At 34.5% G+C, this 13,187-nt stretch overlaps 2 protein-coding genes across 9 annotated transcripts in view; one reads left to right on the top strand and one right to left on the bottom strand.

The window, feature by feature from the left end:
- The first annotated feature begins 1,356 nt into the window (after positions 1–1,356).
- agpat4 (1-acylglycerol-3-phosphate O-acyltransferase 4 (lysophosphatidic acid acyltransferase, delta)) lies at positions 1,357–10,762 on the top strand. 2 transcript variants are annotated; one of them, XM_067386614.1, is made up of 10 exons: positions 1,357–1,629; positions 4,695–4,913; positions 5,374–5,543; positions 6,114–6,275; positions 6,993–7,146; positions 7,621–7,723; positions 7,954–8,029; positions 9,212–9,505; positions 9,601–9,623; positions 10,626–10,731. In XM_067386614.1, exons 2-9 carry the CDS (start codon positions 4,727–4,729, stop codon positions 9,610–9,612), a joined length of 1,158 nt encoding a protein of 385 aa, XP_067242715.1. In that variant the 5' UTR covers positions 1,357–1,629; positions 4,695–4,726; the 3' UTR covers positions 9,613–9,623; positions 10,626–10,731. The 2 variants fall into 2 exon arrangements, with proteins under 2 accessions (XP_067242715.1, XP_067242716.1); XM_067386615.1 differs by lacking the exon at positions 9,601–9,623 and having other exon boundaries at positions 1,361–1,629; positions 9,212–9,410; positions 10,626–10,762.
- An 849-nt stretch (positions 10,763–11,611) lies between these two features.
- Positions 11,612–13,187, bottom strand: part of map3k4 (mitogen-activated protein kinase kinase kinase 4) — a 36,066-nt gene continuing 34,490 nt past the window's right edge. For all 7 annotated transcript variants that reach the window (XM_067386608.1, XM_067386612.1, XM_067386611.1 and 4 more), the window contains 2 exons: positions 12,857–13,036; positions 11,612–11,750 (listed from right to left, as the gene is read on the bottom strand). In XM_067386608.1, coding sequence (XP_067242709.1) covers positions 11,730–11,750; positions 12,857–13,036 — 201 coding nt within the window. In that variant the 3' untranslated portion in view covers positions 11,612–11,729. The remainder of the gene's footprint in view (positions 11,751–12,856; positions 13,037–13,187) is intronic.

Below are 13,187 nucleotides of genomic sequence, written 5' to 3' on the forward strand. Positions count from 1 at the left end.
AAATCACATACTTCTTTACAAAATATCTCAGAAACCTGATTTATTGCTATTTTCCAACATATTATGAGTCTAGTACACCTACAATTACAGTTTTTAATTAGTTTGTAGCTTGTATGAAATCATAATGTAAAGGATACATTTTGGATGCTGCATGTCACTTTGAGATATCCCAAATGTTTGTATTCTCTATCATGCAGAAACAGTTTAATGGTTAAAATCCATTCACTTTTTTTCGGTAAATCATGTCTTGCTCTAAAAAGAATTTGACTAGGCCTATATTATTATGCAGATGGATAAATATAAGTGTAATCATATTCAATGATGATTTTGAGCTTTTTAACATCATGCATTTCAATCCTATCTTCCCAAGAGGCTATTCCTCTACAGAGTGGCTTCAGATAACCTCAGTAATTGCTTACATCAGCCTGGGCATCCTTGATAACTTCCATCATATTTCTGCTGGTTCTTCATTCAAAACCATCAACCACAAATTGCTCTCAAAGCTGGGATAAATGGGCCTTTTCTTCACCCACTGGGATTTCAATTCTTGGGTCCTCACACTTCTCCATCTAAAACAGGCTGCATTGCTAATTTGCATGGAATATGTATTGTGAATTCATAAGCAGCCAATTTAATCTGAATAGTCTATTATCCAGAATAATGGCAGGCAAAGATTGGTTTAATATCAATTTCCGCTTCTAGTGAAGAGGTTACTATTTCTGTACTCTGTGTTACATTTAAATAGCCTTTCCACATTTTGTGGATCATTGAATAATAAATTATGTATTTTCGTGTCACAGCAGGTCTTTTGATGCTTGTAGAGAGCCTCTCTTAATGTCACTGGAAATGAAAGCAAAACCGAGAAAGTGGACCTCAGTATTCAATCACTGCTGCTTTGGTACATTTTGATGGCTGTGAAAAATTATTTTAGAAGCATTTTATAGTGGGATTCACAGTATCGTATGAAATAAATGTCCAAATTGGGGGGGTTTGCTGACAAACAGGAAGTTTTTCTTTAAGTTTCACCTTTAGGCCATCATTGTACCTGAATACATGTGATCTGATGTGACAGCTGTCTTGTGAGGCTCTTTGTAAGGTACAACAAAAGCATGTCGCTATTCGGCTATTGAAAAACCCATTCAACATGTATATCTACTAATATTCTCTCCACATGAAACATTCATTTATGTTTCTCTCATTAAAAAACAACGAGTTGCTTTTCAACAGTGCTTTGTCTCTGAAATCATCCAGCAGAGGACGCAACTGCTCTGATAATTTGGGGTTGTGCGCCACTTTTAAGGTGATGCCCTTCTGTTGCGTGCTTGGCAATTATTTTCATCTGGTCAGAGTGAACACTGTAAAGCAGTGTAAGCACACTGACTAGAGCAGAGTTGGCCGTGGACAGAGGAAATGACATAATGACCCTCTGAAGTCCCTGCCCACGTTCCAGTGCTCTCGAGCAGCTTCTTGGTGCCGGGGTGTGGTCTCACATTCAGCTCAAAACCAACCTTGGAATCTATCAGCCTGTCCAGCTTAACCCTCCTTCAGGTTCACATCTCTCGTGCGCTCTCCAATTAGCACCATAAGATGAGACGACTGTTCTGCTACTAACCGCGCAAGGGACAAAAGGTAATTTTAACAGCGGTTTGTCTTCTGTTGAAGGATAAAGTGCTGTTCTTTGTATGCGATCCACATGTGCTCCATGTCTTCTTGATGCTTATGTGCAAACCAAAATGAAACATTTGACTGAAATACACAAATAACTATGAGAAAGATTGCTACTGTAGCAAAGATTTTTGTTGTTGGTGAACTGACTGCTGTTCCTACTGGTGAGATTGAAGTTTATATCAGGTTGATGTGGTAACTTACTCCAAACAAGGCGCACCCTGTAACGTTTGTGTGCACCCTTAGTAGACATTAGTGGAGTTTTCCATTTTTTTTTTTTTTTTTTTTTTTTTTTTTGAACGATTCTTTTAAGTGAACGAATCGTTTTCGTTGAATTCTATCCACCGACTCACATTTTCGTTCACCTTTCTCTCTTTTGAAGCGCGTGACGGTCTGGCTCAATTCATAGACTGACTATAGCACGAACCAATAGCTTTTAAGACCGGTTGTGAATGAGCGTTTCATTGGTTGAACCTACTGAACGAACACGCCCCTTCAATGATCTAATGTTTTGAGTCGAGATTCGGAGCGGCAATCAAATTTCGAAAACAGTCATTTATTTTATTTTATATTATTTTATTAAAGGGTTAGTTCACTTTCAAATTAAAATTTCCTGATAATTTGCTCACCCCCATGTCATCCAAGATGTTCATGTCCTTCTTTCTTCAGTCAAAAATAAATGAAGGTTTTTGATGAAAACATTCCAGGATTTTTCTCCTTATAGTGGACTTCAATGGAGCCCAAACGGTTGAAGGTCAAAATTAGTTTCATTGCAGCTTCAAAGTGTTTTACGCGATCCCAGACAAGAAATAAGGGTCTTATCTAGAGAAACCATCACTCATTTTCTAAATAAAAAAAAAATAATTTTTTATATGTTTTAACCATAAATGCTCATCTTAAACTAACTCTCTTCTTCTCCTTTATTAGAATTCCGGCAGTGTAGACGATACTAAGTGTATTACTGCCCTCCACAGGTCAAAGTTTGAACTAAATTGTCATATATAAAATGCTAGTGCAAGTATATAACAATTAGTTCAAACTTTGACCTGTGGAGGGCAGTAATACACTTAGTATCGTCTACACTGCCGGAATTCTAATAAAGAAGAAGAAGAGAGTTAGTTCAAGATGAGCATTTATGGTTAAAACATATAATTAAAAAATAGTTTTTTTGAAAATGAGTGATGGTTTCTCTAGAAAAGACCCTTATTCCTCGTCTGGGATCGTGTAGAACGCTTTGAGGCTGCAATGAAATTGTAATTTTGACCTTCAACCGTTTGGGCTCCATTGAAGTCCACTATAAGGAGAAAAATCCTGGAATGTTTTCATCAAAAACCTTCATTTCTTTTCGACTGAAGAAAGAAACACATGAACATCTTGGATGACATGGGGGTGAGCAAATTATCAAGAAATTTTAATTAGAAAGTGAACTAATCCTTTAATAATCTGTTGTTGTTGATATTATAATAAAAAGTGGTAATTATGCTTTCTGAATGCTTATCTTTCAGTCAATGATGATGTGTTTTTAACAAATCGGTTCAGTAAATGATTCAATGACTCATTTGTAAGGCAAAATAATTATTGTCGGTACTTTCTCCCTGTGGAAACCTTTTTTTTTTAAATTAAATCATCATGACATAAACAAACATTCTGTACAAATGCGAGTATTAAACATTGTACATACAGTATAAAAAGGAACCAATTATAAAAAAAAAAAGTTAAAAAGAAAATAAAAGGGTGTCGGAGAGACAATAATTATAATAATTTTAAAAAGAGAAAAAAAAAAAAGTGCATTCAAGTACAATATCAAATAATACATTGTAAAGCTTGCCAGGTATTTGCATAAGGAGAGCTCCTCCAGAAAGCATCAGATCAGTGAATGAGTTTTTTTTTTTTTTTTTTTTGTGAACCGATTCAAAAGATTTGAGTCACTGGAATTGATACAAATCCTAATTTTTAAAAAAGACTAATGCAAATAGGTTTATACATTTATTCATTTAAAAATATTCTCATTCATTCCTACACATTTAACCACAAATATTTGTGATGGTAACACAATTACCAAATCAAAGTCTTAAATCAAAGTTCACACTTTTATTTCTGTCACCACTGTGCAGATAACATTGCAGCCTCAAACTAAATGTGCTTATGCCAAAACACACAACCACAGAAAAATGACACTGTGACATTTCTGTTAGCCTTTGCCCTGGGTGCTGAAATACTTTGATGTGTAAGAGCTGGCAGGAATGATAGGGACAGGATTCATCTAGCTCTTTGTTATATCTAATGTTCATCTCAGTTTTCTTGCAAACATTGCTTTTAAATTAAACTATTTACTCTTGTTAATTGAGCATCCCACACAGCAAGAAAAAGCACATTCCTTACAAAGGTGTGAAGCCGCTGTGCTGTGATAGAAATAGAGATTGCAAGAATTTTTTTTAGGGATCAACAAACTGAACGTTTCTGGAGGTTTGTTTTATCAGGAAAAAAAGGTTGGACTCACTGGCTCAAATATTTTGGCCAGATGGGTTCTTGAGTCAAAATGGACCACTTTTATGGTGCTTTTTTTTTTGGGGGGGGGTGTTTCATGGTCACTATGAACCTGAAGATTCTTCAAAATCTCAACTTTTTTCCTCCACTGAAAAAACAACAACAGCATATTGGTTTGGAAGAATAATTCATTTTCGGTGAACTATTCAGGATCATTTGAGAGATGTAGATGTTTGTAAAAACCACATTGTATAGAATATAATAACTAAACTATTTACAAATTACAATTTCTACAACATTCAAGTTAATGTGGAAAAAGAAGCCAAAAAAAAAAAAAAAACAGGAACTCCTTTCCTCTTTGTTGCAACCATGCAATTTGAATATTGGCTTGGGTAGATTTTCATATTTCAAATATAGTTTTCACATGTGCAACATATATTTTGAGGTGCTATCCAGCTTTATTTATAAAAAACAATCTTGTGGTTAATATGATAGAGCTGCCAAAGTTATTTATATTAATCTGTTTTTCTATCTCTGCACAGGGTTTTGTGGCGACAGGGGAGTTCAAGACTACATGATAAGGATGGGAATTGTTAAAGTGCTGAAAACTCAGTTGCTGTGCCATCTCATTATCTGTTATGTGTTCCTGGTCAGTGGGTTTATTATCAACCTGCTGCAGCTTTGTACTCTACCACTGTGGCCCATTAACAAGCAGCTCGCACGCAAGATCAACTGCAGATTGGGTTATTCCATTTCTAGTCGTAAGTCCTGTGTGAGACCTGTGGGTTACTGTCCTAACCAGACAAGTTTCCTGTATTTATTTTGTCCTCACTGAAAAATACTGTGCTGCATGAAGTGACAAAATAACATAAAATAGTAAAAAAAAAAAAATAATAATAAAATAAAATGTCACAGTCATGGAGATGATGATTATCATGTCTTTCCTGGTTAAGACAGATTATATTGTACTATGAAGCAGATAGATATACACCACCTGAAACCATTATTTCCTGTTTAAAAACCCCGGTATTGCACTGAGAGTAACAAAACAGGAAGTGCATATTTTTGAAAATTGTAAATTGTCTTAATGTCTATTTACATACATACAACAATGATTAACTCTTTGTACTACTACAGATTCAGCAGTATGGATATTCATTCTGCATTATGAATATATGCATTATTATTCAGTTGTATTTCTTTTGTTTTGTGTTTGTTCAGAATTGGTGGCATTGTTGGAGTGGTGGTCTGGGACAGAATGCACACTTTACACAGATCCGGAAAGCTATCCTCTCTATGGCAAAGAAAATGCAATTGTTGTCCTCAATCATAACTTTGAGATCGATTTTATGACTGGCTGGACCTTCTGTGAGAGATTTGGTATTTTAGGGGTAAGACAAAAACACCACACTTTAACAAATGTGACCCTGGACCACAAAACCAGTCAGTTTTTTGAAATTTGAAATTTATATATCATCTGAAAGTTGGATAAATAAGCTTTCCATTGATGTTTGTTAGGATAGGAGTAGAATATTTGGCTGAGATACAACTATTTGAAAATCTGGAATCTGAGGGTGCAAAAAAATCTAAATCTTGAGAAAATCACCTTTAAAGTTGACCAAATGAAGTCATTAGCAATGCACATCCGCTCACAAAAATACATTTTTGATATTTTTACGGTAGGATATTTATAAAATATCTTCATGGAACATGATCTTTACTTAATATCCTAATGATTTTTGGCATAAAATAAAAATCAATAATTTTGACCAATACAATGTATTGTTGGCTATTGCTATAAAAATATCCGTGTGACTTATGACTGGTTTTGTGGTCCAAATGTGTGACCTTAAAGGAGAATGATGTTTCTAAACATGACTATTACTCATTTTTAAGATCCAGTGATGTTATACCGTATGTTGAACTGCCACACTACAGTTTTTGTCATATTCTGATTTCAGAGCTCAAAGGTGTTGGCAAAAAAGGAACTTTCCTTTGTTCCTGTGATTGGCTGGATGTGGTACTTCCTAGAGATTGTCTTCTGCAAAAGGAAATGGGAAGAGGATCGTAGGATAGTAGTGCAGAGCCTGCGCAACCTTCGGGATTATCCAGAAAACTTTTGGGTATATTTGCAAAAAAATACAATAACTTATACTGGTGTCCATATTTAACAAGTTATGAAGTAAAATATCTAGCTTCCACCAGACCACTTCCATATTCAAGTTACGAAAAAAAGTGTAAACTGGCGTCAGGTCATTTAAGCTTTTTCCGTAAGTTGAATAGGGAAGGCATAAGACATAGCATAAGCTTTTTGAACTGCAAGTGTTTTACACTTTCTTCGTATGTTGAATATGGAAGGCGGTCTGGCGGAAGATCGATATTAAAGTCATATACATCTAGGATGGCTTGAGGGTGAGTAAAGCTTGGGGTAATTTTCGTTTGAAAGTGAACTAATCCTTTAATCTTAAATGCACAATTAGTTAATGGAATAGTTATTCATGTTTCAAACCTCATATGCTGTTATTTTTGTGGTACAAAAAAGGAGGATTTTTGAACAATATGCAGGCAACTCTTTCTATGTGATGACAGTTTGTTAATGCATGTGGTATTTAAGTCTTTCACAACAAGAAAAGTCCATTTTCGGGTGAACTATTACTCAACTCTTAACAAATACACTAAGGGTGTGTTCACATGTGGCAGGTTTGGTTAGATTAAAAAAGAACTCTAGTGCAATTGCTTTGTTAGTGTGGTTTATCCTGTATTTTTTACAAACACATTCCTAAGCTTTTCTGTCCCTTGTTATATCTCCTATGTGTCTCATATTTATGATTCGTCCATAGTTCCTGTTGCACTGTGAGGGCACACGATTCACAGAAAAGAAGCACAGGATTAGTATGGAGGTGGCTGAGAAGAAAGGTCTCCCCAAACTCAAGTACCACCTTCTACCTCGGACCAAGGGCTTTTGTATCACGGTCCAGAACCTCAGGGGAACGGGTGAGAGCTTCTTGGCCTTTTAGTAATGACAAACCTGTAACAGGAGTGCTTTTCTTGATCTTCCAATTAGTTAATGAGATAGTTCACCCACTCATCATTTACTTCCCCTCAAGTTGTTCCAAACCTGTATACAAAGTAAACAAAGCAAATCTCTCCCCCTATTGACTACCATAGTGAGGAAGAAAAATACTATGGTAGTCAAGGGGAGCAAGATCTGCTTTGGTTACAAGCATTCTTCCAAATATCTTCTTTTGTGTTCAGCAGAACAAAGAAATGTATACAGGTTTGGAAGAACTTTAAAGTGAGTAAATGATGACAGAATTTTCATTTTTGGGTGAACTAACCCTTTAAGACATCACCTTTTTGCTGTTTTTTTTTTAAATTACTGTAAATACATTAAATGAAAGAAGTCTTTTTGACAAATGTAGCCTCTAAGGATTCAGCTCTCTGACTTGGTTTGTGTCTCGTCTGTAGTTACTGCTGTGTACGATTCTACACTTAATTTCAGAAACAACGAAATGCCAACTTTACTAGGGGTGCTCAATGGGAAAAAATACCATGCCGATTTATATGTGAGGTAAGAATGAAAAAAAGAATCATTCAGACTACTTCACACTGCCCTTCGACAATATTTAACAGCATGTTGTTCGTTAAATGCTCTGTCTTCTGCTATAAAAAAGTTCAACATGCAATCACCATAATCATTTATAAATGTTTTAGTTTCACTTATGAGTTTTTATATGAATGTGTTACAAGTTAAGACTTTAGGCCTAAGATAAACAGTCAGGCTTTCCTTGTGTTTGTTAGGCGAATTCCTCTGGACTCAGTCCCAGAGGATGAGTCAGAATGTGCAGCCTGGCTTCACAAACTCTATCAGGAAAAAGTAAGTGCATTACCTGCCTTAGTTGGATTTTACGGAAGAGGATTAGGGCCAAGCAATAATAAAAAAATAAAACCATCTCGAGATTAAAGTTGTTAAATTTCGAGAAAAAACTCGTTACATTTCGAGAAAAAAGTCGAGATAAAATGTTGAGAATAAAGTCATTAAATTACGAGAATTTAATGAATTTGTTCTAGTAATTTAACAACTTTTTTCTTGTAATTTAATGAGTTTATTCTCAACATGTTATCTCAACTTTTTTCTCGAAGTGTAACGAGTTTTTTCTCGTAATTTAACGAGTTCATTCTCAACATTTTTATCTCGACTTTTTTCTTGAAATTTAACGAGTTTTTTCACGTAATTTAATGACTTTATTCTCAACATTTTTATCTCAACTTTTTTCTTGAAATTTAACGAGTTTTTTCTCGTAATTTAACGAGTTCATTCTCAACATTTTTATCTCGACTTTTTTCTTGAAATTTAACGAGTTTTTTCTCGTAATTTAACGAGTTCATTCTCAACATTTTTATCTCGACTTTTTTCTTGAAATTTAACGAGTTTTTTCACGTAATTTAATGACTTTATTCTCAACATTTTATCTAGACTTTTTTCTTGAAATTTAACGAGTTTTTTCACGTAATTTAATGACTTTATTCTCAACATTTTATCTAGACTTTTTTCTTGAAATTTAACAAGTTTTTTCACGTAATTTAATGACTTTATTCTCAACATTTTATCTAGACTTTTTTCTCGAAATTGAACAACTTTAATCTCGAGATGGTTTTATTTTTTATTATTGCTTGGCCCTAATCCTCTTCCATAGGATTTTGTGTTCATCAGTTGTTTAGTCAAAATATGAATAATAATACTATATAAAGTATTTTTGTGCTTTTAGTAATTGTTATATGCTTTTGTCAACTTATCTTTTAATTTATATTTATCAGCATTTTTTATCTAACAATTTTTCAATTAACTTTTTTTATAGTTAAGAATAAAATCCCTTGTGCTGGTATTAGCATTTTAGTTAGTATTAGCATATCAATAGGACACAACCAACTAGAATCTAGTGCTTGTAAAGCAATTCCCAATGAATGGTAACATGCACCCATTGGTAATTTCCAAGGGTAATGAACATGGAAATGAAGTGAATTTTTTGTGTGTGTGTGTGTGTGCTGTCTCACACAGGATGAATTCCAAGAGCATTACAGGCGGACAGGCCGGTTCCCGGGTCCCATTACAAACCCCCCGCGCCGACCTTGGGCCCTGCTGAACTGGTTGTTCTGGGTCTGTTTGCTGGTCTACCCTCTATGCAGGCTGCTGCTGCAACTGCTGCTGTCAGGGTCCACCTTCACGGCCGTCTGTACATTTGTCATCTGTTTTGCAGGTACTTGGGATAAGGACAAGGGCATGGGCTGGTTATTTCCTACCGGTGTAACAAATAGCAAAATAAAGAAAAATGGACCTTTAAGATTGCAGCAGGTATTTTTTTGTGGTCAAGCAACTAAGGAATATATATACTGCTCCTATTTTCCTCCAATCTGTTTTTGTTTCCCCCCAAAAAATACAATTTAAAGGAGGCCGATTAGGTGCTATGGCAGTAAGTATATCAATCACTTCTATCTAGATTTACAGCATGCTGGTCACTTCTTAAGTGCATGGATTAATGGCACATTTTTATGCATTTGAAGTGCCCTTAAATATCATAGCATGTGAGAACAGGTTTAAAGATTCATTTAAGTTGTAAAAGTTTAACCTAAACACTGAATGCACACAAAAACTAATTATGAATCTTGAATTACATGATTCAGCTATACTATGAGAAATCATGTATGATTGATATTTTGTTTAAATGAAGCTTTCATTTCAGCCTTTCATTTATCCTTTGCTTAGTACAGGGTTCCCACACCTATTGTCCAAGGAATTTCCATGATTTATGATTAATGAGAAAAAGTTATTTCAGTAATACTGCACAATAAGGTCTCATTTGTTATCAAGTTAATGTATTAACTAACAATTTTTTTTTTGAGTAATGTTCATTCTTAGTTCATGTTAACTTAAGTAGTTAACTAATGAAACCTTATTGTGAAGTGTTACTGTAATTTCTAGTAGATGATAGCCAAGCATAACATGATCCGTACTGTTCTAGAATAAAAAAAATATGTATTAATACATTTCCATGACTTTTCCAGACTTCATGTTTCCAGGTTTTCCATGTTCATGGGAATCATTTTAGTATTATGAAAATGATCTAATGCAGTGGTTCTCAACCTTTTTGACTTGATCACACCCACCGTCCGACACAATATTTGAAGCCCCTCCCATACATATTCATTATTTCTGCAGTAATTCATTTTGTCATTCCAGAAGTTTCACAAACTGTTTTTCAGTAAAAACAAGTTATTTAAGGGGAAAATGTGCTTTTTAGCATTTTAAATTAGATTAATATATTAATAATAATATATATGTGGGCACCTTGAAAGTTTGAGAACGACTGATCTAATGAATGAATGCATAATGAATGCTTGTAGCCCTAGTTTATTTATGGAGCATGCTAGTGTGACTGGCTGTTGCGCTGACAAATCTGTGCTTTTATTTTCAGTGTCAGTTGGTATCCGCTGGATGATCGGACAGACCGAGATTGAGAAGGGTTCCAATTACGGGAATAAAGACGTGCAGTTGAACAATAACTGAGAGACCCACCAGGGAACAAGATCATGCTACTGTACTCTGATGAGGGCATTTGCACAACAGGAACTGGCATTAGCCAAGTGAAACCAACTCCATAAGAGAAATTTGAAGAACTTGTCACATGAAGCTTTTGGGAAGAGTTGTTTGAATCATTTAAAAGAAAACTACACCACCCTTGGATTTACATGTGTTTTTTTTTGTTTGTTTGTTTTTTTAAAGAAACAAGTAGGCCATTTTTAAAAAACGGTCTGTTTATTAATATTCTTTTTTTAAATATTGCAAACACTGTTGGAGGAGCAGAGAACCAGCAGTTGATGCCTATGCAAGAGCATGTTTGTCACCCGTCCGAGTGCAGCAGCAGAAAGGCGGAGTCAGACTGGCCTCTTCCCTCTCATTGGTTGATTATGCTCTCGTACACCCAGATTGTAAAGGCACAGCGTTGGCCAGCACGAGGCTGAGCCGACGCAACAACTACTTTTAGGCTTAAATATGACTTGTTAACAGTGGGCTCTGCAGCAAGGCAAACAAAAATACCATTTTAATAAAACAAAAATTTAAAACCTTCTCTACTGGGACTTTCAGCCCCAGGTTTGTATGCTTTCTTCAGTGAACACTCATTGAAATTGTACATACAGTGAGTCAATGCCAAACTCTCCCTCCATCTCCCATTCTCTGATGCTTTGTGCAGAAAACGTCCCTTGAATTAATGGTCTCCTAACATGTATTCCCTGTGACTCGTTCACCAAAAAATGGCTATTAAACTTCAGCTTTACAATATGCTTTGTACAAAGAAAAACCCTAACCCTATTCTTACAGTATGTACAAAACACACTCGTCAGAACGACATTTCCATCCCATTTGCTAATGTTACTGTACATGTAAGACTCGCCCTGCTTTAATGTTGCAAGGGTTTCATATTGAGCAGAGCGTGTCTGTTTTTCCTTCGTCCTCCCTCATGCCGTGTGAAGTAGTGCTAGCATTTTTGTAAACGTTAAGAGAATGCGCGTCCTCCCCATCACTCTTCATCCGTGCAGACCTGCAGTTGAAAAGATGTGAGATGTTAGTGCCATTTCAATATGTACCTCACTCTCAAGCAGCCAATCAGGTGATGGCGTGTGATGGTTTGACTACCTCACCCCTCTATAAGATTTTTTTATTTTTTTTTATTATATATATATATATATATATATAAACACAATAAAAAAAAAATTGTTATATATATATTTTTTTAATTGTTATATATATATATATATTTGTTATATTTATATTTTTATAAATATATAACAATAAAAAACTATATTGTTTTTTATTGCTATACATTTATATTTTTATAAAAATATAAATATATAACAATAAAAAAAATATATATATATATATTGTTTTTTATTGTTATATATTTATATTTTTATAAAAATATAAATATATATATATATAAAAAAATATATAAAATATAAAATATATATATAAAAAAATATAAATATAAAATTTCATATATATAAAAAACTATATATATAAAAAACGTTCTTCTCCAATTCGTAGTTGAAATATGAACATTTAAATGGCTGTAATAACTTGACAGATTTATAGCCTGTTAAAGATGTTAAACAGCATCAAAACATTTATTGTTTGAATATTGTTATGAAAAATTCTGCCAATTTTATATATATATAAAAAAAAAGTCAAAGCATATTGCGATTATTGGATGGTAGGCTTGCTACAAATAATGTTTTTGTTAAGTTTTATTTATGCATCAACTGAAAACAGCCTATACGGTACATCAAATCGAAGATTCATTAAATATGAGAAAATGATATTGTCAACCTAGGTTTATCATCCACACATCTTTCGGTCAATGATTTTGACTGAAATTTCAGTGCATCATTAAATTAAATCATTGGTTTATTGCTCAAAATGAGAATTTATTTGTGTCAGTGTCTGGCTTCATGCTTTTATAAGTGTGTAACATGTTGGTGGATGTACTAGAAGTGATGTTTGAATCTATTTTGAGTAACAGATTGGAAATTTGACATTCTGTATGAATTTGGCATAGAAAGCAGTGCCTCATCTCCATTAAATGTGTGACCCCATGAATCTGCTTAAGGATATAGCATATAAGGTATATGGGTGAGAGCGGGTTCATACCTTGACAAACGGATGGTCCAACAGGGCACTGGCGGTCCATCGCCGCTTTGGTTCACTCTCTAGGCAATGGGCCAGGAAGTCCTTCCCCTCTGTGCTCAGCTTTTCAGGAATGGGTGGTTTGTGGCCCATTCCCACTTTATACATGATCTGGAAGTTATGCTCATATTCGTGCCAGGGTCTCTGAATTAAACAAACAAACAGGAAGGAAAATGATTTACTTACAGTAGCATGATGTTTGTATTTTTTATAGTTCACACACTAAAAACACTGTTGCTAAATGATGGTATTACAAAGACTGAGTTGCATATAAACATTCAAATTGCACACAAGG

This window comes from Chanodichthys erythropterus, chromosome 5, assembly GCF_024489055.1.
Source record: "Chanodichthys erythropterus isolate Z2021 chromosome 5, ASM2448905v1, whole genome shotgun sequence".
Classification (NCBI taxonomy): domain Eukaryota; kingdom Metazoa; phylum Chordata; class Actinopteri; order Cypriniformes; family Xenocyprididae; genus Chanodichthys; species Chanodichthys erythropterus.

Bases quoted from the DNA above. Each gene is read 5' to 3' on its own strand.
- agpat4 (XM_067386614.1), top strand. From the start codon at position 4,727: ATGATAAGGATGGGAATTGTTAAAGTGCTGAAAACTCAGTTGCTGTGC. The intron at 7,147-7,620 runs GTGAGAGCTTCT...TCTCGTCTGTAG, and splicing joins CCAGAACCTCAGGGGAACGG to TTACTGCTGTGTACGATTCT. The intron at 7,724-7,953 runs GTAAGAATGAAA...TGTGTTTGTTAG, and splicing joins CATGCCGATTTATATGTGAG to GCGAATTCCTCTGGACTCAG.